We start from the raw sequence: 25,217 nt of genomic DNA on the forward strand, positions 1-25,217 counted from the left end.
GATCCTCTTCCTCTAGCATGCAATTAGTGCCCCTCCTTCTTTTTTATCCACGCCGAGCGCCGTCGCCGCTCCCCCTCGCGGGCCCCAGAGCGGCGTTCCGCTGCCCCCGCCGAGCGGCCTGGATGATTGCTACAGCTTTCCCTGTGCAATCCATTTAGAGCCGGGGTCCTGTAATGAATATGTACATTGAGAGAGACCTCGGTGTGGGGAAGGGGGGGGGATGCTCAGAGGGAGGGGGGGGGTCACGAGCAATCAACCTTGAATTCAATTATGCCAGTGAAGGTTAATGACTGTGCTCAGTGGTCAGAGGCACGCGCCGCAGCGCCCATTAAAGCGGCTTGTCAGAAGTGACAGCGTACGAGGCGTGGGGGGGGGGGGGAGGAGTCACGTGACGCACACCGCCAGCTAGATGGACAGATAGATAAAACGCTGTCAGTCAGAGGTGCTAGATTACATTGAGTTGGCCCCCAACAAATCAGATTGTAAAGTTCTGCAACCTCCTCCTCCCCCCCTCCCCTTCCTGGCTTCTCACTGTCTCCCCCGAGGGTGAAGCTGAGCACGCTAGCTGTAATATGATTAGTCTACATAAAGACGTGTCTGGAGTGTAATTCACTGCTCACTAATGAGGCCCTGTCTGAACCCAGGACAGATGAATCGCCCCTACCCACTGGCGCTGCTCGCTCACCTAGGGCCGGGTTCTACCCCTCCCACCCAGACCAGGCTCACCTTTCTTCCCCCTCCCAATGTCCTTCCTTCACATCGCCCCACAGGACCCCCGACTGGGTCGCAAAGTGTGTCCCCCGCATCACACAGCGACCTGTCAGTCATGTGACCTCCCAAGGCCTAACTTGTGACTTTTCTTGGACTGTTAACTCGAAATCTCTCACAATTCAAGCTTGGAGCAAAAGCCAGGTGAAAGTCATTCCATTGAGGGAAAATCTCATTTGCTTCGATATGCGACGACGTTTAAAATTAAAAGGCTGGTTTTGCACGGCTGGTCTGAAACCCAAGTTATTATACTTAACAAAAACTAAAGATTAAAATAAAAAGTGAAAAAATTTTTTTTAAAAGAAATGAGTGTTTAAAAAAACAAAAACTAACTGAAATTACATTTTACATTTAAAAACCATAAAAAAAGAGAAAATGTCTTCCATGTTAGTTTTCTTTAATGAAAACCTAAACCTAAAACAAAATAGGCCGTACCATTTAAATGCCATTTAGGCCAAACACAACACAAAAGCTGAAGCCACTTAACGTTTTTGCCTTAATCCTAACTCATGGAATCAGAGATATACGCATAATCAATCAATCAATCAGAAATTGATTTTACAATAGAAGGCAAAGTGTGTCAAATGGACGACATGAGCTCACCAACTGGACATTTATTGGCACCATCTGTACACATTGCGGAGAAGAGTTGGATCTGGCAGTGAATACACAAGATTTATGAATGGACCATCTCAGGTCGTGGACATCTCCTCCTCCACCACTAATATGTGCACAAAATATAACTGTGAGTGTGTGTGTTTATGTGTGTGTGTGTGTGCATGCCCAAGCTTATCCTGCTTAACCTGCCCAATATGTGAATCTCTCTTCTGCTTTATTTCCACAGTATCCATCAAGACGGAATATCCAAAAGCAAATTTAGGGATGGGAGGAAAAGTTGGCCATCTCCTTTAAATAGTTTATGTTGTACGCCGATGAAGAAAATATCAAATTTACCATGAAAATGTATGGAAATTGGATCAATGCTATTACGGCGGCGACTTTTTAAAGCAATATCTCCTTTCCAGCGACAGTCCATGCGCGGATGATAAATAGATGCTAGTCGGAGAGACTTGGGAGGGTCTTTGCTCCTTGCGCGGCGAACCTGCTCGCCCGTTATTGCATTTCAGCCAAACAGGATCAACATGCATACTTAGGAATGAAGCTCCCCGAATAAAGCCGCCTCCCGACATTGCCGTCACGCTCTGCCTCTCGTCCTCACTCACTTTATTTGTCATCAAGAATCTCATAGCCTTCTCGCCCGCCGTGAAGAGTCAGGTTATTGTAAATAAGATGAGATTTTCCTGGCGAGTGTGCGTGAGAGTGTGTGTGTGTTTGTGCAAGGCGACAGAATGGCTTTCAAATGGTGATTCATCAGCTTGTCAGAATCAGGCATCTTTGAGACACTCATAATTGTGTGTGTGGCTTTGAGTGACAGCCCCCCCGCTCACACACACACACACACACACGCACGCACTTGATCTGACCCTGTCAGCATCTCACGCCCCGTCCGGCACCGTCAAAGCGCTCATAATTCTCCTCGTTTATCGTTGGGCATTTTTTTCCAGTTAGTCTGCCGGCTGAACGGTATTGGCTTTCCAATCAATGTGCTGATTGTTACGAAATGGAGGGCAATTTATTCAAAGCGGAACACTTTCTCTGTCTTCGCGAGCTCCTTTGATGGCGCTGATATCGATTTCGGTATTCATCACAAGCGCCTATTGCATTTCTGCTATTTGAATGCAAAAAAAAAAAACATTAAGTGATCATCCTCTATAGTGGATATTTGAATATTGAGTATTAACACACCTCTCATTCTTATTTCAGAAACCTAAAACTGTTACCTGTGGAAGATTACATTCGATGATATGATCTTTATCCAAGTCCCTCTTAACACCATTTATGGTCCGTCCTTGTCGTTCGCCGGCAGGCATGCTGCTCGGGACAATGAGGCCCTGGAATGAATGCAGGGAAGTGTGATAATTATTGCTATTCTGAGAAGCAGACCCAGAGAGCACGAGAAGGAGGCAATTATTGTTCTGCAGCGAGGGAGGGGAAATACTTGTTTCCTTGACAAGACCTAAATATTTACCCTCCTCCGACGGACAGCTGACTCACGCTCGAGGACGACGGCACGCACGGAAGGGCCCTTAGCCCCCAATCTGTCGTGGGCAAACACGCGCGCGCACACACTCGTTTTCACTCAGCACATGCACACCCAGCTTCCTTTACTGATTAGCGGACCGCGGTGCCACCGTTAGTCTGGCGATAACCCGTTTCCCATTTTCGCCATCAAGTCACGGTCCTTTTTAGCGTTGCCCCAGTAGGTGACAAAAGAGTGCAGGAAGTGAGACGGCTTCTGTGTTATGAGCTTGTGCTGCTCGGGATGCAGCCTACATCATTAAAAAAAAAAAAAAAACAATACATAAGTCCAAGAAAAGTGTGCAGGATTGTGACTTGTAGTATTGGTGGGTGTTGGTTGCCAATTGGAATGTTATTGTCCTTCTGTCCCAAATGTTGAGATGTTTTGTTTTTTTATCTTGTTTGGCCAGTTGGTGTGTTTGTGTGCGGTCAATCTGCTGCCACGATCCTACACACACCTGCTTGCGACACAATATGGCCGCCTCCTGTGTTCAATATGAGCAAAGTTTAGCCCAACTAAATCAGTGCAAAAAAGACTGCAGGGGGACTTTATCAAGTCAGAGCTCATATTTGAAAATCAATGTACATCATGCATAAAATTGTAAAAAATGAAATTGAAAAATAATCAAATTGGTTGTTTTTCCGATTATATATGCAATTATTTTTTGAAGGCCCTCTTCATGTATTTAGAAAGAAACGTCTACACTCATTTTAATTTTCCTTCTATTCTTAACACTTTATGTTTAAGCTCCGCCTTTTTATGGAATGAGCCACAGAAGACAAATTCAATTCAATTAATCTTTTGGTGATCACTAAAATTTTGTGCTGAAGTTTTGCGTGAAGTCGATTGTCCATCGGTTAAAACAAAGACTTTGTGTAGCTTTAGATGAAATATTTTATGGTAGTGAAGCTTGCTGAAACCAAATTCCACGTTTTCAGTAAATGTGCAGTATCAAAGTCATACTCCCTGAAGCTTCCCTTGAAAGAGCCCATCTTTCTGTGTCCGATAAATTGTATACCTCCGCATGAGTCAGTGAAATTTTTCGTTCAGAGATATATTTAACGATTACCGCTGTGTTCACTGAATCACTCCCTCGTGAAAGCAAGAGACGATAAATAATATATTTTTCTCTTTAAGCTGTATTTCTAACATGAAAAAGTAATGCTTGCTAATGCTCGCCTTATATCACATATTTTGTCTTTTAGTGGGCTTTAATGAGCGCCGGCGCTCGAGCAAATTAGGTGCGGGAAGTTGCTGTTAATTACAAGTTCAATTATGTAGTTTGAATGCATTAATCACAATGTTGTTTTTTCTTACATCCGTTTTGTGCTTAGAACGCAGAGAGGAAAATGGCGAGGCGGTTGATTGTTTTCAGATAAACATCAATGACTTGTTATGCCTGCAAACACAGTCAACAATGGAATATGTATTCAGACAACCATTGATGGTGTCTAAATTTGAAAAAAAAAGCAATATTTTCTTTAGTTTATTTATTGTCGCTCAGTAGTGATCACTAAGCATCTAAAAACACAACCAAAAACACAAATAAAAGGCACACCAAACGACCAAACGGCCATTAAGTTATCATGAACTGTTTTACTCTTGATATATTTTTTATATTTTTTTTTTATTAAAATAAATGTGTGTATGTAATGTTATGTGGGTGATTTTTAGAGTGTTGAAACGTATTAATTACATTTCCATTCATTTCAATGTGGAAAGACAATTTAAGATACAAATCCTTCAGGCGGCAGGCGTAGCATGAATTATTTCGTGAGATAAAATCTGACCCAAAAAACGATTTACGGGTAAAAAAGTACTCACATTCTAAACTAATATTTAAACAGAAATCACACAACATGTTAGTGTGAACTCTGTTATCAATACGGCTGTAGTGGCTGGATGAACAAAAAAAAATCCCCAAAAAACAGATAAATTATTAGGTAATGGGGTGTGTGTTATTCTCAGGAAATTACAGCTAACCTCTAAATAAGGCACCACCACTGAGTTCTGTGAGAAAGTCAGATAAATGTGCGATTTTACAAGAGGCTTCATTTGGACGCAGCGGTCAGCAAGATTATTGGCACTGGACATTGAACACCGGATCAGTAAAAACAACCACGCAACAGCACACAATACATTTAACAAGAAGAGCAGCGAGAGTGAAACAATAAACGTCTCCCCGAGGTCAAACAGAGAGTGTATAAAAGACACACTTCCTTCCAATCAAATCCAGTAAAACAGTCCACTATTTCCTCTGCGTGCTTGAGTAGCAGGAAATACACAACCAAACAGGAAATGTTCGATGATAAAACCTGGAAGCAAGCGGACGACTATCAGACCGAAGAGGAAGAGAAAGTTTCAACATCATGATATAGTCGAAAATATCGGTTGTCCGTCAAACAATCAAAAACAAGCGAGCTAGCTACAATGGTCAGATGGTTATTGTAGCGGCTCTTGTCGGCCATTTTAATTGAGCCTAATCCACTATTCATGAACAGAGACAACCTATTGGCATCCATTAATCCTCAGAATCAATGCCCTCCTCGATAGTGGCTTCTTCATTCATTCGTCAATACATTCAATTTTTTGGAACGTGTGTGTCTCGGCTCTCTTAGCGTTTTGTGAATCCTCCATCCTGACGCTGTCATGTCCCAGATGATGACCATCTGGTTAGAGGACGCAAGCCCAGCACGTGTCGCCGACGCCATCGGATTCACGTGTGAATGGGCGCGTCACTGCGCACAAAGTAAATCAATTAAACGTAGGGGAATATCTCAAGGGAGGAATGGGCGGGGGAGGGGCGGGTTGTCGTTTCCGACCCGCGAATCCCAACGGACCTTTAAAATCCGCAATATAACTCAAAATGTAATCTGTGTTTCCATTACAAAGCCCAAGCGAGTCTGGCTGTCCTGGCGGCGGCACGTAAATATCTCAGATTTATACTTTTGAAGATGATGCTGCTAAAGATAAGCGGAGCATAGTCGAGTTTAATCATGGGATGTTAGTAGAGATCGTAGTTAATAAAAAAAAGACGATTTTAAGGGTGTAAACGCGTCAAGGGTACGCTTAGCTTCAACTGAAGCTAGAATTAAAACTTAGCATATTTTTCCAACATGAAACACAAATTACTCACGACGCTGCTTTAGAGAAACAATCTGACCTTTGACCTTAACTCCTGGTGTGATGGGGGCACAAGCGAGAGATGAGAAGAGTGGAAACAAAAAAAAAATAATAAGCAGCATTTTAATTGACATCCTTTAAGTTATCCGCCAGATAATTATGGCCAACAGCTGTACACGCAACAATGGGACTTATTAGCATTCTGCTGCAAGTGCGGCATGCGCATAAATATGTACACAATCAATACGCGCCGGAATCACTTGTACACAAAAAGCGGCGAGCCACAAGAGAGGCTCGAGTGATTTTGTAGCACGGCGGGCTGGCGTGGCTTTAAAAATCCACACTCGCCGCTCGCTCTGCCTCAAAGCCACGTCGGGGAAACCCACTGAGTTTAAGAATATGCGCTCGGCGTCTTAGTGCTAATGTGGGAATTAATTATGAATTAATTAACATGACACTAAGGAGCTGCTACTTTTAAACAGGAGGGAAGGGGGGGGGGGGCGAGGGAGACAAAGACGTCCTTATGTATACGATTGTCTCCGGGTTATGAATCGGAGAATGTGCGGAGGGTTTGTTTCTCCCGGCGAGCCTTTAAATATTTCATGCTACGCACACGAACATGAGCCACGGCGCAATTAGAGGCCCATTATCCTTCTCGGGCCTTGTGCTCCTTACAAACGGGGCCTCCAAAGCAGCAATAAAGAGCCCTGTGATGAGCAATGATAACACAGATGATGAATAGCATACTTATCTTTTCGGATTTATAATGAAATGACATCGCTAAGCTAACCTTTGTTATTGTTTGGGTCATTTGTTAGATAAACTTTTTTTTTTAGGGGGGGGGAATAAAAAAAGGTTTCATTCATTTGATTTGACATGCTTGTGTGCCTTGGCAATAAGGACGGGCATTGCAGCATATTGGCGAGCTCATTTGCCCCCCCCTCCCCTTCAGAAAAAAAAAAGTGCCCCCTGGGATAAACACGTGTACGGGGGAGCGCGGGCTCGCCGCCCCAGCAGCAGGTGGCCCATTGCTGCCTAATGAACACGGCAATCTGTTACTATCGCAGCCGCGCCTTTCACCACACAATTAGGCGACTAAGCATGTCATTATTCCGGGCCAACAAGAAGAGCCTCTTCTCTAATTCTATCTTTTCATTCCTGTTTACTCACCCACACTCCCCTCATTAACGAGAGATTTTCCAGTCCATGCTAATTGGTTTCAATAACATTCATTTTAGTTGAAAGGAAACGATTCTGTTAATTGAGGAGCGTGGCGAGCAGAGAGAGAGAGAGCGAGAGAGAGAGAGAGAGAGAGAGAGAGAGAGAGAGAGAGAAGAAGGGCTCAGTTTCATTTTCAAGTGCGTCCATGAAATGACGCCTTTTGAAAAAGCGCTCCACAGGTTCACAGCTAATGAAATTAAGGGATGGGGGGGGGGAACCCAAATTAAAAGCAATTTATTTTCATTGAGGCATGTGGCACTGTTCGGGCACAATTAATGGCCTCCGCGCTGACACGGGGATGCGGGCTATGAAAACAAAAAAAAAGGTCGGCAGACAAAGGTACAAAGGAATGAATGGTGGCAGACAGCGGTCAAAAAAAAAACACAAAGCTGGAACACAAGCATCACTTGAATCAGGTTCATTTCGTTTGTTTTAATATCTTCATATTGACATTGATAGATCTATAATATACCCAATAATTAATTAATTATGAAAAACTTGTTTTATTTCCATCTCTTGATTGACAATCAGGATATCATGTCAATTTGACAGTTCAGAAAATGCACAAACAAGTAATTTAGTTCCTAGTTTTGGTCCGTAAAATGTTATCATTTCAACAAAAATATTGAGAATTGTTGTCCGCAATAGAAGCAGATATTTGCCAATGTCTGATATACTAAAATAATAAAGTATAAAATACAAATCCATTAATTGTGGCACCTCTATATGAATCCAATATTACTTATTATTCCCCTTTTTAATAAGAACCTGCATTCCATTTTTTTTAAACTGAGTCTAATTTTGATTTTGTTTTTAATTCTTAGGTTGAATACTTACTTTCATCTAAATCTTGTTTTTTTTTTGTTTCGTTCTATCTTTGGCCTTAAAATACCAAATGGTGGTTGTTCACGCATGCCTGAAGTTCACAACGTATTCGAGTCCCTAACGTCTCCATAACACTCAGACACGGTCAGTCGGTTACCTAACCAGCCTTTGTATGGCCGTTTAGTGACGGCAGACCGAGCACATTAATGGGGCCGGACGACCAACTGGGGGTTGGCCGACATGGAGAATAATGGAGGGCAGCCTGTTAAGGCATCTCAAGAACCAACACCCGAGATATAAAGCCACTTTTCTGTCATTCAGCCAACGAGAAGTAAAACCAGTACAAAATACGATAGCCACCAAGGAGCTGAGAGCGCACGGCTAGCGGCAGGCACATCAGTCGCTTCATTTCCATAGCATTTGCATGATGTCAGGACATGAGCTACAAATAGGTATGAGTGTGGGGCTTAATTAGAAATGAGCCAGGCTTTACACAAAAAAAAAACAAAAAAAAACATCCTTTTGCATCATAATTGAGTAAGCCGAGCGCCAGCATAAGTGGCGGCGATGTGTATTTCTGAACACGCTCAAAGACGATTGGTAATTGCACCTAGCCGAGCTCTGAAATACTTTTTTTTTTTCTCCGACGAAACAAAACAAAGATAGGCGCTTTGAACCACACCCAAAACAATACGACAACAAAATGAAATGATTTGGTATGCAGAGCTCGCCATTGGTTTTTTTAAGTGGGTCGCTTGTCATCAGAAAAAGGACCATAGGTATAATGCAAATTATATTTTTTGGGGGGAAAAATCTTTGCTTCCATTTTGTTCATTGAGCATAAAAAAAACAACCCGCTTGTAACACTTTTTGAGAGATGCGCCGAATTGGGAAGCTGAAACGTTTCGAGCACCTGGGGGTTACCAAGGTTACCAAATTGAATCGTCCCCTCAGACATGGCTGATCTACATAATTTGTTGGTATCATTCACAGCGTCTCACAGCCCGGATGATGAATGGCACAGACAGAAGATAATATTTCTGCTTGGATGTAATAAATCTTATGTAAAGTGCTTATATACAGTAGCTCTGGCGGAGAGGAAAGGGGGACGGGGACACTTCTTATTTTCTGTTTATCCCACCCTCAATATCTTTCCTGCACATATGCAAGAGTGTGGGTTGTTTTAAACAAAAAGTCCAAATTATGTATATAACAGGATGAGTGCACTTGATTTGATTTGATTTTGAAGTGACTGCGTATTTTCTACGTTCACCTTTCCTTGTTACTCTGCACCTGTTGTATTGATCGCAGCCCCTTCTCCATCTTTTCAAAGAACAGCCCGCAGTGTCCCGCTTTTACTAAAGTCACCCCCCGTGTTGTGAACCTTTGACCTGTGGCTGCACAGCACCGCTGGGTATGACCCCTATATGTGGCTCGGAGGCCGGGGGATCAAATTTACTCTCCGCAGTGTTGTGCTTGATACTCAAACAATAATATTAAATGTAAATAATTAGTCCGTTTGTGAATCATAATTTCATACTCCATACTTGAGCAGCAGTTACAGTCCATTAATCATTTTAATATTGTCTTACAACATCGCAACAAAAGAATTGTTAGCTTGCTAGCTCATCTGTAGTGTTTTGTATTGTGTATTAGCATTAAGCTAGCAGATTTTTGTAACCTATGTGGTTTGTTTAAATATGAAACGGTCCAGTTATTCTCTTTGTTTTGGGATTTAAGTTGAAGTGGCAGTTGGCAATGAACAACTTGAGGAACTGCCGGACTTCTTTTTTGAAGAATTGTTCAATATCTGCTCCTTGTTGAGATGTTAGCTCCCATCATTTAGCGACAAAGACACATTTTGCTTGCAACAAAGACTATTAAGTTAGGTTTATGTTTTTTGTTTTTCTTCTCAGCCAGACAGGTTCTAGGCCAAGATGTTGACATAGTACCAGTTATACAAATAAAATGTTCAGTTTTATTGTTACGTAAAATCAGACAAGTACAGCAGTACATATAACTGCAGTAATAAAACGTGTAGTAAAACGTTTTCACTTTTTTATTTTTTTTTTTTAATAGAGGCGGAAACATTAAAATGGGCAAACTCATTTTCATGTGCATGGACCTTAATATCAACATTTAGTACCCAAGAGAGTAGTAATGCAACACACACACACACACACACACACACACACACACACACACACACACACACACACACACACACACACACACACACACACACACACACACACACACAGCTCTAAAACCTATACAGAACTTCGAGTCCAATTTAATATAAGAGCGGGCAGAAAGTCAAAGGCAGACCATGTCTATTAGAGAGATTACTGATCTAATTGTTTACTAATTACGTTTTTCAATCTTCCTATTATGTCTGTTTTTAATAACTCGGAATCAGGTGTACTTGACAGTAATGAATGGCTGATTTTAGATGATTGCCATCCAGCCCATTACGCGCAGAGTGTGTATGCGAGCCTCATAAAAAGGATAATTGTGCCATCTTTGCTAGCAGACACATAAAGCGCCGTGTGTGTATTGACTGCCTGACAGGCTGTGATTCCAGTCACGCTAATGGCTTTCTCAATTCTCCCGCTCCATCCATCAGGCCCTGAGAGCACCCCGTCATGTTTCCAATTAATGGAGGGAAAACTATAAAAGTAAAAAGGCCGCGTGACACGGCGGACAACGGCGGGTATAAAAACACTCCCAACACACACGCACGTCGTGAGATGAACGTGGCTGGAAAACATAATGAAAAAGTTTTTGCTGGTTGGTTTGAAGCTCATCTGTGCTTCAACTTTACAGCCTCGGTTTATAATCATGATAATGTAGCGCCCTGTGCGGGTGCAGCGGTGGGGGCGCCATGGAGGAGATAAAGAAAAACTTCCACTCTGCTTGGGTGAGAGATAGTAAAGCCCCCGTAATTTAGGCAGGAAATTACGGAGTAAGTGGCTCGGTGGCTGATCGTCAAATGAAGCCAGGGCGGCTGGATGCCAGCTCTCATTAACCGGCTGGCCGCTTTCGACCAGATTTGGTATCTTGAAGGCTAAGCTAATGACAGAACCTGGGTTGCGCATGAAAATAGGTAAAAGGACACCATGAGATGTCAGATACACAAATGATCAGCTTCCTTCAATATTTTCCACTAGCAAAAACAATCTAAAAAGAGTATGCAAAAGTCTACACACCCTTAGCCAAACACCATGTTTTGCTAACCTTTTCCCATTAATGTAGCCTAAGGACCACCAAAATCAGTTGGGCAAACCACTTGTCATATCATGAAAAGAAGAAAATGCAGGTTGATTTATAATAAAACTGAAAGCAGTAAGTTAGCCCCAAAAAAAAAACAAGCTAGCAAAAAAAAAAAAAAAAAAAACTCACTGGAGTTGATCAGCTCACATATTATGTACCTCATTGCTGCTCAATTTCCAAATTGGACTGCAAATGGATTAGGAATTAAACACAATGCAGAGAGCATCGTGTTCCCGACATTCAGCCAACAGAGAAAGCAATTTTCTCAATACAATTGTGTTGTCTGACGGCGGCTAATAGTCTGAGGATCAGCAATCTAACAATCACGTCATCAGAGGCGTAACAGAATTAATTTTAAATGATTGACAGTCCTTCATATGCATACCACTAATCTCTGTAATTCTCCATTACCTCCCTGGACTGAAAACGCGAGGAGGGAAATGGCTGTTGGCCGAACAATCAACTGGGACTCATTTTTCACAATGTGAAGTTCAATAACGAGCAATTAGAAATTAAAAAAACTGTATACTGTGTTTCGTGATCGGCTGCAGCATCTCAGGTCAGCTCATTTGTGACATGGGTGCGTTGTTGAAAATTATACCAATAAATCGAGTGAAATCGAGTTGACAAAATAGAAACGTGCAAGCGGCAGATTTACATTATTTGTGTTTCAGTTGCGGGAAACGAATTACGGAATCGTGTTAGATTGCGCAATCGGAAAGGGCCTCAGTTGACTGCAATGTTATTTGTGAGTTTTAAATGAGTTTTGTGATCTGCATAAACATATATTTCTGGTTTCCTTGCTTCTGGTGTGATTTAAAAAAAATAAAATTTAGCTAAATGTGCACTAATATGTACGACATCATCCAATATTTTCTCCAATCCTCCACAAAGGTTTATTCAATTTGATTAAGTCATTATCTTTGTGTAATCCTGCTAACCTCCAATCAAATTGCAATAAAAACACAACCACCCAGGTGGAAAGCACGTGCAGACCAAATTACTGATTTGCAACATTGTTAAGACTATACCGTCCAAACTCATTAATATCCCGACCACTAATATTTAACGAGATGTCATCAAAAGGCAAAAATAAACAGAAGTCAAATTGCTAAGAAATATGCAAAATCATTCGAGCTGTCTTGGATGGTGCCCGCACGCCTCCTCACTTTACTGAAGGTGAAGGAGCTACTGGAGGACGGCTGAACGCAGCGTAATGGCGCGTGGGAGTCCGACATAACCGCCGCGTGTCCATCATCATCAAGCATCCTCGTCGAGGCGTGCGGCTTGACTCTTCCTAATCACTCAGGAGAAGTAGCGGCCCAACTTGACACACTCGAGGTTATGACGTGTTGATGGAGTTATTTTTCACTTGACTTGTGCTTGTTGAATGTGACATACACTTAATTCCGTTCTCGCTTACACATTTCGCTGCCATGTTTTGGTTGTTTTTTTTTTTAAAGCGGGCTTGGAAAAAGAAGGAACAGCAGCTGAGGGATAAATGCATTTTTCATTATTATAGATCCTCCAGACTTCGACGCTGGCAGAGAGCGCAACCTCTGCTTAAACATCTCCCCTCTGGCCCGCGGCGCTCCGCCGCATTTGGATGCCGGCCAGACAAAAAAGTAATTTAAACATTACACGAAATTTAATCTCACATTTCCAATTTTTAGCCTTAAGTTTAGGCACAATGAAAATGCCACCGATGAATTATGGGATCAAGCTGGATTTCTCCTGCGAACTTTCAACTGTAGACTTCCTTGACAACAAGGTGGGGCACTTGGGAGGCTGTCACTACTGAATATTTTTAGACTCGATTATCCCGTCGATTAATCGAATAGAATTTTATTTGCATTAAAGTGTATTTATTTTTATATCCTCACGATTACTGTTAACCAATTATTTGTGTTTATGTAGTATTATTTAGTCCAAGGCGTCATTTTACGATTATTTTGTCGATTAATCGAATAACGGTATACAATTTTAATTGCATTAAAGTGTATTTAAAGTGTATTTTATTTCCCCACGATTACTGTTTTTTAACCAATTATTTGTGTTTATGTGGTAATATTCAGTTTGAGGCGATTAATTTGATAATCGATTTATCGATAAATTTTGACATTTCTAGGCATCAGGTCATCTCCAGTAACCGGTATCCGCAACGTCGCTTCTTCTAATTGATATTTTTCTTGCCGCTTCACTTGAACTTATTGTCAAAGAAGCGTTGTAATTTCACACCAAAGTGTTGAATCTCTTCCCCGTTGGGCCCCATTCATCACGGTATCTAATGTTAAATCTTATATTAAGACATTAGAAGAGTGTTCAGAGTTATCCCAAGATCACCTGTTCAAACGGGTGATATTTCATTCTCTAAGCGGAGCATTACGGCAAAGATAATACATCCACTTGATGTGTCTCCCACCCAGACCAAATTATATTTACTGCTAAATCACATTCCTCACGCTGCCGCGTTATTAGAAAATTGCATGTTGTGCGTTTGATTTATGTCCCGGCGTATCTAGACGCACCCCAAAAAAAAAGGAAACATCCACCCTCCCACGCTTGCAGGTGAGATGAGTTCTTGCAGATTGCCGTTTGTGTCATCCTGCGGGCTAAGTGTTGTATATTAAAGAGACATCGCTACGGATTGTCACCCGGGCGCCCCTCCACCTAGCAATGGGCCATCTTTAATTACGGCCCGACGGAGGAGAATGCATCAGAAAAGGCCTGACAGAGCAGGCAGCGTGTAGATTATTTTAATTTGTGCCCCGCCTCTAGGTGAGCAATGCGGCCGGCCTTGACCCTCCTCTGACTGCACGGATTAATGCTTGGTAATGACTGCTGAGGCTATCATTGCGGCGGGCATCATTAATTATCCTTATTGATTGTCGCTCTCAGAGATAAAGCGTTCTGCTGACTGGAAAATACCCTCCGTGAGCAAGGTCAAGGTAGGGGGGAGAAAAAAAAAAAAGTCGGATAATCGCGTAGATGTTCACCACACCCACAGCAGAAAATAAATATGGCCGCCACCCACTGCGTTGCTGTCGTAACATGTTGAGCTATTTTGTAAATGTCATTTCATGTATGACAAGGTTAAGTACAGAGCATACAAGGAGTGTTGTGCTCAAGCCATGGGCGGTTCTAGCTCATTTTTAGGGGCTCTGCAGCCTCCCCTGAATTGAATTGCAGGAGACATAAAATATAAGATATTTTTTTTTAATTTATAAAACATGATTTTAAACAGTTCCTCCCTCCCGCGAATGTGCTGTGATGTCACCATCAATTGCCATCAAATGAAAAATAAGGATGCTCATCACAAATATTGTAAAAAAAAAATCTGATCTGATAAAATTCATTGCATTCAAATTCCACCTAAAAGAAGGAACTGCATGGAGATGGCCGCAGTAGATTGCGACCTAGGTGAGGCAGCCCGGCAGAGAGCTGCGCTGCTCAGACAGATTAAGTTTCCGTAGCTGCCATAATGGAGGAGACGGCAGGAAGTCTGGGTTTTATATTTACACGCCTCTACATCACCCTGTCCTCCCATCCAATGAACTGGCCACCCTGGTTACCAATAGCCGACCCCGCATATGTGTCCACTGAAGTGTCTCGCGCGGTAATGTAATGTTGTGTCATTTCCCCGACAGGTGAGCCCCCCCCCACCCCCGACATCGTCGCGAGACGCCTCACGAGCGCCTGACCGAGCGTCTCCGGCGCTAGACTCAAAAAAAAAAAACCCCGCTGCCGACGGGAAGTGAGTGTGACAGAAATGTATTCTCTTTTCAAACGCTGGCCGCCGTAGTATAAACCCCTTGTCCTCTCTCGTCTCCGTGATTGGCACATCTTCATATGTGCCACCCGGTTCTTCCTGAAACCTCTCTCATGTCAAACGACAAATATGAGCATCCAAAAGGGAGGCGTAAAAGAAAGTGAAGAAGCAGATTCCAACTAACAAGACCTGATGTGTTTTTAGAGCCCTACAAAAGAAGCTATGATAATGAAATTACAAAGGCATTTAATTCAATCATTGCTTGGCGTCAGATAAAACAAAACCGTCTTGCTTTCACAAGGGGGCGATGGACAAGCAGACAGTGGCAGACAAAAGGTGAAAAAATAGTCCTTCTTTAGTTAGTAGCCGTTTGAAGTGTATCACAAGGAGCTGTTCCGAGGTCTGAAAATTCATTACTGCTTTGAAAGAGGACTCCTGCACATGTGTGTGTAGCCCATTGTATTCAGAGCAGAATTGCTAAGTAGTTGCCTGAGGCCACGAGAAGGCAGCGATGGCCAGGTATGCTAGCCATTACTGCGGGGCATCCGAGTCTATCAGACTCTCTTGAGGAAAGATCATACGGGCCATACACACCCATATAGGTAGTGTGTGTCTGTTTGCAACAAAGAAAAACACGGTGGATGTCGATATGGTAAATCATGCAAGATTTTAGGGGTGTCTGACGTCTGCTTGTGGGTTTGTCTACGCCCGCTGTACGTTTCAAATGTAAACATAGTGGATGAAATACAAGATGGAAAAGAAAGGAACGGTTTTGTTATACGTCTGGCAATGAATCAATACACGACCGCAAGATTGGCAGAGAAGTCCAAGTAGAGGCCAAAGGCACAACGAGGTATGGCTAGGTTTTGCCATCTTTGTTTGCTAATCTCTCGCGATTTGATCAAATGTTAGATTCCAGATGGATGTTTTCATCAAGAGAGAATATCTTTGAGGGACATGGTCACTTTCCTTCAGGACCTCTGAGGGAGGAGCGACAGAAAAGAGAGTCCCAGGATGCATCAATCATGGAAGATGGGAAAAGGAAAAAGTTATGTCCTTGGAGGGATGGTGGAAAAATGCAGATCTGTTGTATAATTTAAAAATAAAATAAAGACCGGAAGATGGTGGATAAGGGGCAAAATTTAGAATTTTGCCATCAGTAACTTTGTTGTACATACGCACAGTGGCGGCGCTAGAGGGGGGGCTGCGGGGACACTGTCCCCCCTCGAAATATGCTTGGACCCCCCCAATTTCCAGACCAGTTAGACTATTTTTATGAGTTTTTTTGCCCATTTCCAACCATCCCCAAAAGGGAATATAAAGTGTTTTCTGAGGATTTTTGGGTGTTTTTAAAAAAAAAAGAAAAAAAAAGTGTTTTGCAGACACCCTAAGAAATATTGCCCCCTTAAAAAAAATCCTACCTGTGCATACATCTACAATTTAGCCTTCGTTTGTAAAACAAAGTTTCATCAAATTAAATATTTCTGTACTTTAGCCGCATGCATATACTATGCTAACCTTGGAGCCAAACCATTGGAGCAGCGTAGGGGTGCTGTAGTGTCGCAGCATGATGCCCATCTATCTTTCTGACATCCCCTAACCCAATCCCACTGGGGCTAACCGAATTCAATCCTTGACATTAGATAAGCACACAGCCCCCCCACACACACATGTGTGGAAGTGACTCGGAGCACAAACATGGACGCCGATGTTCGTGTTCCTACAGTCAAGTGTCACAAAGGAGAAATCAAGAAGAAAGGAAGGAAAAAGGCCCACAAAGAGAAGGCAGGAAAAAGATTTGACACCCTCAGGGAGCCCATCTTGCGTTCCTTCTCCCAACTCCCCCCACGACACCTCTTGTTCTCCCCTCCGAGCTCTCCGCTGATTATTTAGGCTTCTCGGTACCCATCGCTCTATGTTTCCATCAAACGCAGCATTTATCTTATCATTGCCTTGACAACTGCCTATTAGTCCAAAAGGAGTCTGCGGGCTCTGTGTTCCCATGGCGATGACACGGTGACATTGCCAGACAGCTCTGAACCCGCCTGGCGAGATAGCGTACACTTTTCCTCCTCGCACCTCATAACTTCTCTTGTGCTCTTTTCAGGTGTGTTATTATTTCTGTCTCAACCGATTTTGTGAGCTAGCCTGCCGCTATTTGTCCATTTTCATCGAGAGGGTGTTTTATGAGAGGCTGTAATTGCAGAAATGATTCAAATGGCTATCTTGTAATCTGATGTTTGACTTTGGAAGTACAGAGGGAATGAACACACACGCAGACACAGACGCACAATCATTTTGCCGCTTATCAGCATGTTATCCCGCGCCTGGTGATTCACTACATTAGCAGCCTCATCCAGAACCAGCAGGAGAGAACGAGGGGTCTCGGAGGGCAGCTCTCAGGGGCCCCCGGCTCTAATAATAGAGCACAAATCACAGTCATTACTGCTCAGACAGGCCAGTGTGTCATCGTTGGCGCGCAACTCAAGCCAAGTGCTGAGGCTTCGGGTTAACTTGCGCCGTTTATTGAGTGGCAGCTCGCTAAATAACTGGATGTGATTTTTTGTCGTTTCAAAGGATTGGAAAAATAGAAGTGGGAACTAAAAAAAAAAAAAACATTTGTATTGTTGAAACAGCGCACCGCTGGGATTGACCTTCCGTATCCGCCTTTCAATAATGGCGAGCCGTAATCGCATTTAGGCGTCCATTGATTTTAATTTCATAGTAAATGGCAGGTAACAAACCGCAGGGCCACTGAGGAGAGCAGCCCTTGTGATGAACAGCTCGAGAAGTTCATCCACTCCACCGAACTACAGCTTGGCAGAGGAAAAATCAACACTAATCGGATGAGAGGCGGCAAAACAAATTCCGCTGTCGTGCTTTCAACGTGGGAACTCCTGGGAGGAGGGGAGAGAGAACGGGGGGGAGGTGAGGGGAGAGGCAGAAAGAAAAGTGCAGATGAAGTAAGAAAATATAAATGGGGAACGACGGGAAGGCGGGAAGATGAAAGAAGGTAAAAAGAAAAAAACGAAGGGTTGAGATGAAGAGGCTCGGCTCGCCTTTTGGGATGATGCTTGCGCATAATTGACTAATGAACAGCGGGGGAATTGGAGCGGATTTGCAAATTGCTACAAATCACGTATTCCTTACTGATTTTCTAAAACAGACCATCTTTTTCTCCCCGATGATTTGTTTCTATCCAACACACAGTGATTACATTTGCAGGTTTATCCCGTCGAGAATTAAAAGGCAACACCAGAATGGCTACGAATAATCGCTTAGCACGTGTTCATCAAATAAATAAAAATAAAATAAATATTTTGCGATGTGCGTTTTTTTTTAATATTCGTCTTTCAAGCGACTTCTTTAAATTATATACAAGCCATAGCAATAAAAAATACTGTGACTGCAGTCCAAAAAAAAAAAATCAACATGCATATATTTAGCATATAATGATTTGTTTTATGCTGAGCTCCACAGAATTTGTAAGTATAAAAGAATTATCGCTAACATGGATTTGCTTTATGTTATCTTAAGTAACATGCAAAAATTTAATACATTGGCTGGTGTTTTATTTTTTCTAATTGGAAGACATAAGTAAAAAAAAAAAGCTTTTTTTATCTCCTTGTTTTTGCTTATTTTTTCTTTCTTGTCTCTTCCTCTGAGTAAAAATGCCAGATCAACAGAAACGTCACATCCAGGCTAAGCGCTTACATTCTTTGCAGTAATTGAAGTGCCTTCCTACCTTAGCGTCTGACAGCTCCTTTTGACAAGTGATGCGTTTTTTTTTTGAAAGCGAATCCGCTTTCTTGGGCTCTGAGTGCTATAGACAGCAGAGATCAGTGAGGGTCAAACTGAATGGCGCTCTCCAGCGCTGACTTACCGCTGCCTCTTACCATCGCCCGGCACGTCATTCATTTTTATCATTAATCTGGTCTTCTTGACCAAACTGAGATGTTCTTCTGCGTGTTCTTGGCTTCCACTCCAGCCAACGCACCGTTTAAAGATCGTCAACCGTCATACTGTAAACAAGAAGAGCAAGAGGGAGCTTAATTATTTAATTGCATCAGAACAAATCAAGACATTTATACACACAGGAATAAAAACCTGAATGGTTTTATCACATCAAACGATATTGGACATTTCTCTCTTGCTATCGTTGAGCGTCACTAAATCACAAGCTTCAATTGCTTCACAACGCACAGCAAGCAGTCATCACCACTGAAAGCCACACACAGTGAAACGGAATGAAAACACAAATCAAGTCCTGGAAACGTTCCTCAATTTTACTTCCTCGGCCACTTTCCCACTCCGATTATGTGTGTGTGCGGTTACAAAGAACAGATTTCCCAAACAGGAAATGAAAGGGCTTGTTAGCGGAGAAAAGCAAGTCAGGGAAAAGCAGAGATCAGAGAGCCGGTTAGAATTCAGACAGACAAGAGCCCCGCTTTGCATGAACTATCAACCCAGCTAACTAGCTAGCTACCAACCAAGCCTTCACATATTTCATTTTGATCAAATACTTGGAAAGTGTCACAAGCAATCTGTGCTTATTTGAACCGTAACGTCGAATACACAAATCAGACGGAGCGTTGTAATGAGACAGACGGACTTGCGCTGTGAATAGTTGCTTTGAGAGCTTCGCCTCGTCCAAGGTTAAGCACCCTCGGTTCTGCTCCGCTCAGCTGCGTAACCATAACAGTTTAATGACACGCTATTAGACGGCCATCACACTTGAAGCGGCATGTTCACACCGCAGCCGCTGCCCGAGTACCACACAAGCCAGCTTTAGGCCCTGGTCCTGCTGATTTGACATTGAAACTTGGAATGGTAATAATGTCACACACAGCAGGAAGTATCCCTGAAATATTCTTGTGAAACATTTTACTTTACATTTTCAATAATGTTCGATTTTACGATTACAGTAGAACTTCTACAATTGAACATAATGTTTTCCTTGATGCTGGTTGAGTTTCAGTCGCTCTTAAATAATGAATTCGTTTACCTGTCGCCATTATTAAAGTCCAAGCCATAATCGATGAAGTACCGATTAATCGTGTGATTAATTTATCGTACAGTATATAGAATGTGCAAAATAAAAAATGTTTTTTGCTAATAGTGTCGAAGGGCTTAGCTTGCAAACGGCATGTGAACAAATTTAAAAAATAGGTGAACTAGTGATTGGTCGTTATCTTAAATTATTAATCGATGTCTCGTAACAGTTTTGGTCGAAAATCATTGCTGAAGACTCTTGCGTGACAACGCTACATTTGTTTATTTGTATGCATTTAACCTCGTTTTTTAGCCACACCAGCAAAGCCCCCAAAGCTACGCTAGTCACTTGTGATTTATTTCATATTTCCATTTGATTGGGGACTGTTGTGGGGCAATCAGGCACTCTGTGCTCGCTATGCTGCGGCTGAGCTGTTTACATTGCACCGCTGGAGACATGTTGACATTGAGGAGGGCTGAGATGAATGGCGGAGCCGCTTTCAAGGTCTGGACAGTATTTAGATCTTATTGCCCGTTGTTGGGAATGACAAGTCAACACCGGGAATGAAATGAAGGGAGGGGGGGGGGGGGGGTCGGTGTCACAGGATGGGCATAAAAGAAAGAGGAAATTAGATTGAGCTGGAACAAAAGAGGAGAGCAAGTAGGGAGTGTTGTAGTTTGGAGCTTTGTTGGTATTTTAATCAAGAGTTGCATCAAAAAAGTTCAAAATGTTAATTCCTTTAGAACAATATTTAAAACAAATAAAACTTTAACGTTCGCCCCTGAGCGGTACCCCAAGCAAGAACGACTGTGACGGGTTTATGGTTGTGACATAAAACCCGAGTGAGAGTTGGAGGATATGTATCGTGCCAGATAACAAGCTGGAGCTACATTTAACAACATGCTCCTAAAAAAAAAATGACATTCCTGATAAAGAACATGGACCCGTCTGTCACGCAAGTATCTACCTTCTTATTCAGATGAAATCTCAGCGGGATACGTCAACAAGGCCGCGGGTCACTGAACGGGAATCAAAGAGTCTTCAGCTTTTTGAACTTCAGTGTTCAACTCTTCCCATCCAGTTGCATCAAAAACCTGAAAAGTTTGGAGAGCCTAATCAATTTACCAAAAGATTCAGGTTTTGTTTTTTGGGGGTTTTGTTTTGTTTGACTGCCGAGCAAGAGTCAAATCTTTGAAAAGCAGAGCCTGACATCTTTGAGAGGGGGGGGGGGGGGGGGGAAGACATGCACTGAACCCACGCCTTTGTGTTCTTTTGGTCTTTGTTTGTAGAAGGTTCATAGATGGAGGAGGTAGTTGGCACGGTGCAACAACCTCAAGTAGCCTACACACACACACAACACACACACTCATTTGTTCTGTCTTTAAAAGCAATGTCTAACGCCGCTAGATTATTATTTTAACTCGCTGGACTGATTTCAATGCCAAATGTCAAATCAGATGCAGATGACTAGGAGGGTTCTTTATGCTAATTTGACGATTAATATTCTGATGATATGTCTACATGAAGCCTGAGTGTGTTTTAATATCCCGGAGAAGGATCTCCACACGGAGATGATGATGTTGATGAAGATGGTGCACCCACGGGCGAGCCGACGCACCAGCTAGCCTGTGTCAGCTCGACGGGAGCGCCTCGCCGTTTTACCGCAGGAAGTAACACAAAAGAGCAGCAGGAATGTTTATGAACACCTCCAATCCCGAAGGACCTGCAGGCTGACCTGATTATCGCTGCTCTGTAATTCAACAGTCGGCAAGGTGGTGTTACGCCTAAAGGGGTCTGAAGGAGTGTGTGCGTGTTCGAGCCTCGCTGTGCGAGTGTGTATGCCATCACTGATAGGTATCATTAGACATCGTTATTAAGTTGCATGGAGTCTCCAAGCTACTCGGCTTTTGCATGGAAGGCTGTTTGGCTCAGAAGCGCACTCGCAGCGTCGCCCTCGAGCGACACACGTTGAAAACACACAAACAGACGCACGCACAGTGAAAACGGGGTATTTATCAGTCAAGCTTGTTTTGTTAGTGCAGGCATTCTTTTGACATGAGCTCTGACTGTGGCCTTTGTAAAAGAGGAAATCAAATAACAGGGCCGAGAGGAGCAGCGCTACCATCCCCTCCAGCATATACAAACAGAAATAAACCAGCGCTGTCTATGTCTAATAATAGGGGAAAACAACTTTTACTTCAAGGCTATTTCAAAGTTGCACTAGTCGTGCTAAAAGGCAAGACTATGAATCGGCCCAGCTTAGGTATTCGGAAACGCTCATTTCCCCAGACAGCTATTTGTTTAGTTATATTTAGCATCACAGTCGAGGGATGTGTCACAAGTGATTTGGTTGATCGGATTCGTTGCATTGGAATTGGTGCAGCATAAATTTTGCAAGTAGGAAGTAGCAGTGGGTAACCTGGCCCCCGATCATCCTAGTGACCTCCACTGTGTAACATCAGCCACTAAACATCTCAATGCACCGTTGGACCAAGCATATCAATGAAGAAATTGAGCGGAAGCCAATACGTAGCTAAGTGCTGCCATCTACTGGCCAGCAACCACGCGGAAAGGACAAACAATTATATTGACAAAACTCCAAAGATAAAAATGACTTAGAATGAGCTAGAATACAATATCAGTGAGAACATTTAAATTAAAATACTCGCTTATTCCAAGTAAACTTGATAATGCTGCAGTTTTGTGACGAAAATGCTGTTCAAAAACATCCAACACAAATATTTCTTGACTTGTTTCACTCAATTTCAACTACTTTTGATGTTTTCTGACAATACTGCCACATATTTACCTGCCAAGAGCACAAGGGCATTTAAGTTCTAATATAAAATGGTCATGACAAGAAAACTCACATCAATGGCCGCCATATTGGCAGTGCCAAAGTTCTCCTCAACGGTAATGGAAAGTTTGGACATTAGGTTGGCAGGCACTAGTTGTGTAGTTGTGTGTACATTTCTCGACCATGCTTTTTTCAATATAGTACATACACAATTGTTGTGTATCCTCCCTATGGCACCACCGAGTTAAATTAAAACTTTTCAAACATATTTTGAATATATTTACTTATCATTTAATACTATACATTTTTAGGCTACAAAGAAAGTACAAACTATGGATGTAAAGTATCGGCAAGCTACAAGCGCATCGTTACAAAATATAAAACGTTGCATATCGTGATCACGTAATTACAGTAAATAAAGTTGTTTTCTTTTCTCCTCAGGTACGACACAAACTAAAAATCTCCCGGTTCACCTAACGCTAACCCCGCCGCACTCGTCAAGCTAACAAGTGGTGAAGCATGGTGAGTTATTGCTCTGACTACCTGGCCGTTGGTTCTATTCACAGTTGCGGTTTGATCTTTTATTTACAACTCTTTTTGCTCTGTATTTCAGGACAATTTTCCTATCTCTTTGCCGTCAACACACTACAAAGGAAAACCAAAACGTCTTTGGGCAGCGCTGTGCAGAATTGCAGAAAATAGCTAAGAAAGAGAAAATTACTGTACACCGATACAGTCGGCCATTTTGGACTAGCGTTAGCTTGAAAGGCCGCACGCCAACAGATTAAAACATACTGTAGACACAAAGACGAGACATTACATAGTCAAGGTGGAGGACAAAAGCGTTTGACTTCAAGTGCAGTTGCATATTATTCACTCAAGTGATCGTCCGCATCAGGGAAATACAAGCGCCAGCTCAAACTATTATTCCGCCATTAGTTTTCTGCGGGGGTCACGATTGTGGCATAATGCAATAGCATTCATCTATTTCATTCATTTGAGTTCTTAGGGAGCGCCGGACAATTTAATTACCCGTTCTCCTCCCTGGATGTGGGAGCGGGAGAGAGCGTCTCGCCCTCCTCCCTGCCGCTCGCTCACTTCTCGTAAAGGATCGAGGGTGCCGAAACAATGATGGATAGAGTCTGAAAAGTGCATTATTTCAGATGCATTTTTGATTATTTCTACCCTTCCCCCCCTTTTTTTTTTTTTTTGGGCCGGTAATGTAATAAGCCAGATCCGGCCGGAGTTCTGTCAGAGACATGCTCAGGGTTTCGCTTCCCATCGGCGGGGAAGTCATTGTTTCTGTTTTATTTTTCATATACTTACTCTTCTTTAATTTTTTATTTTTGCCTGTGTCTGTCTTTTCTCACCGCCTTTGAGACTCGGTCCGTCTATCTCTCTTCAGCTCGGAGACATTCTCATTTGGACCAGTGCCTCGGATGCCCCAACAGATCGCTCCTCATTGCGGCAATTTCAAGGACCTCTTCAAAGGGAATGAATCAATAGCGCTCAAATGCGAGGTTAAAGTAGAGGTTATGCTGATATTGTTCAACTGCAGACAATCCCTTAGCTCCCATCGTGCCAGGCAAAGCCCATAACCTTGCATTTTGGTTAATAAAATTCAATCTTTTAAAAAGACTCCATCGATTTCTCCAAATATAAACCCGAAAAAAGACTTCCAAACAAAGCAGGCGATAATCCTCGGGGCTAATCCTCTCACGACGGAACTTCCGACAATCAAACAATGCAAATGTTTTCGGTGTCAATATGACACGGAAGCTGCCGGCAAGAATTGATCGCTAAGCTTTGCAAGCTCAGCTCAACCAATAGTGGAGAGTTCTTTTGTTTTACGATACAAAAATATACATGTTTGTTTTTTTGACTTAAGATGCTAACGAGCTATTCGGTATAGAACGTTTTTTTAAATTAAAGTCACTGAGATGCCAACAGAAAAGTCTCAGTTGGATTTCATAACAGCGATTTACAGCTACTGTTATGTTAGCCTGCCTGTCAATAAAAAAAGCACCAAAAGCTCTTTTGGCACGCTTGAGTACCTCCCATACTGTGATTGTAGCGTACGTCCTGCACCTTGCGACCCCCTTCCTTACAACGGGGTGCTGGGTTGTGTTTTTTCTTTGATTTGGGCAGCAGCTCTACACACGCAGAGCAGCGGCGCACCCACTGGGTCACGAGCGCAGGTGAGCCGGTCCAGGTGAGTTTGGCAGGAGAAGGCAGACTGCTGCTGCAGGGTGCGAAGCTCAGATGGGCTCTGAAGCTTCGTCTTGGCATGCCGCTTCACACGCAAATA

The 25,217-nt window shown here is 42.7% G+C and overlaps 1 protein-coding gene across 4 annotated transcripts in view; it reads right to left on the reverse strand.

Moving 5' to 3' along the window:
- Nucleotides 1-25,217, reverse strand: part of LOC148395420 (uncharacterized) — a 52,753-nt gene that overhangs the window by 22,534 nt on the left and 5,002 nt on the right. For 3 of the 4 annotated variants that reach the window (XR_015859424.1, XM_088380743.1, XM_088380745.1), the window contains exons 2-5: nt 21,080-21,206; nt 19,016-19,141; nt 18,865-18,942; nt 2,610-2,720 (exon numbers count right to left, since the gene is read on the reverse strand). Coding sequence is in view for 3 of the 4 variants with exons in the window: in XM_088380743.1 (XP_088236869.1) it covers nt 2,610-2,720; nt 18,865-18,942; nt 19,016-19,033 (207 nt within the window). In the remaining variant the exon portion in view is untranslated. The remainder of the gene's footprint in view (nt 1-2,609; nt 2,721-18,864; nt 18,943-19,015; nt 19,142-21,079; nt 21,207-25,217) is intronic. The other variant, XM_088380744.1, reaches the window with a different exon arrangement.

The sequence above is a fragment of the Syngnathus floridae genome, chromosome 7, assembly GCF_059516105.1.
Source record: "Syngnathus floridae isolate MCC-2025c chromosome 7, RoL_Sflo_1.0, whole genome shotgun sequence".
Classification (NCBI taxonomy): domain Eukaryota; kingdom Metazoa; phylum Chordata; class Actinopteri; order Syngnathiformes; family Syngnathidae; genus Syngnathus; species Syngnathus floridae.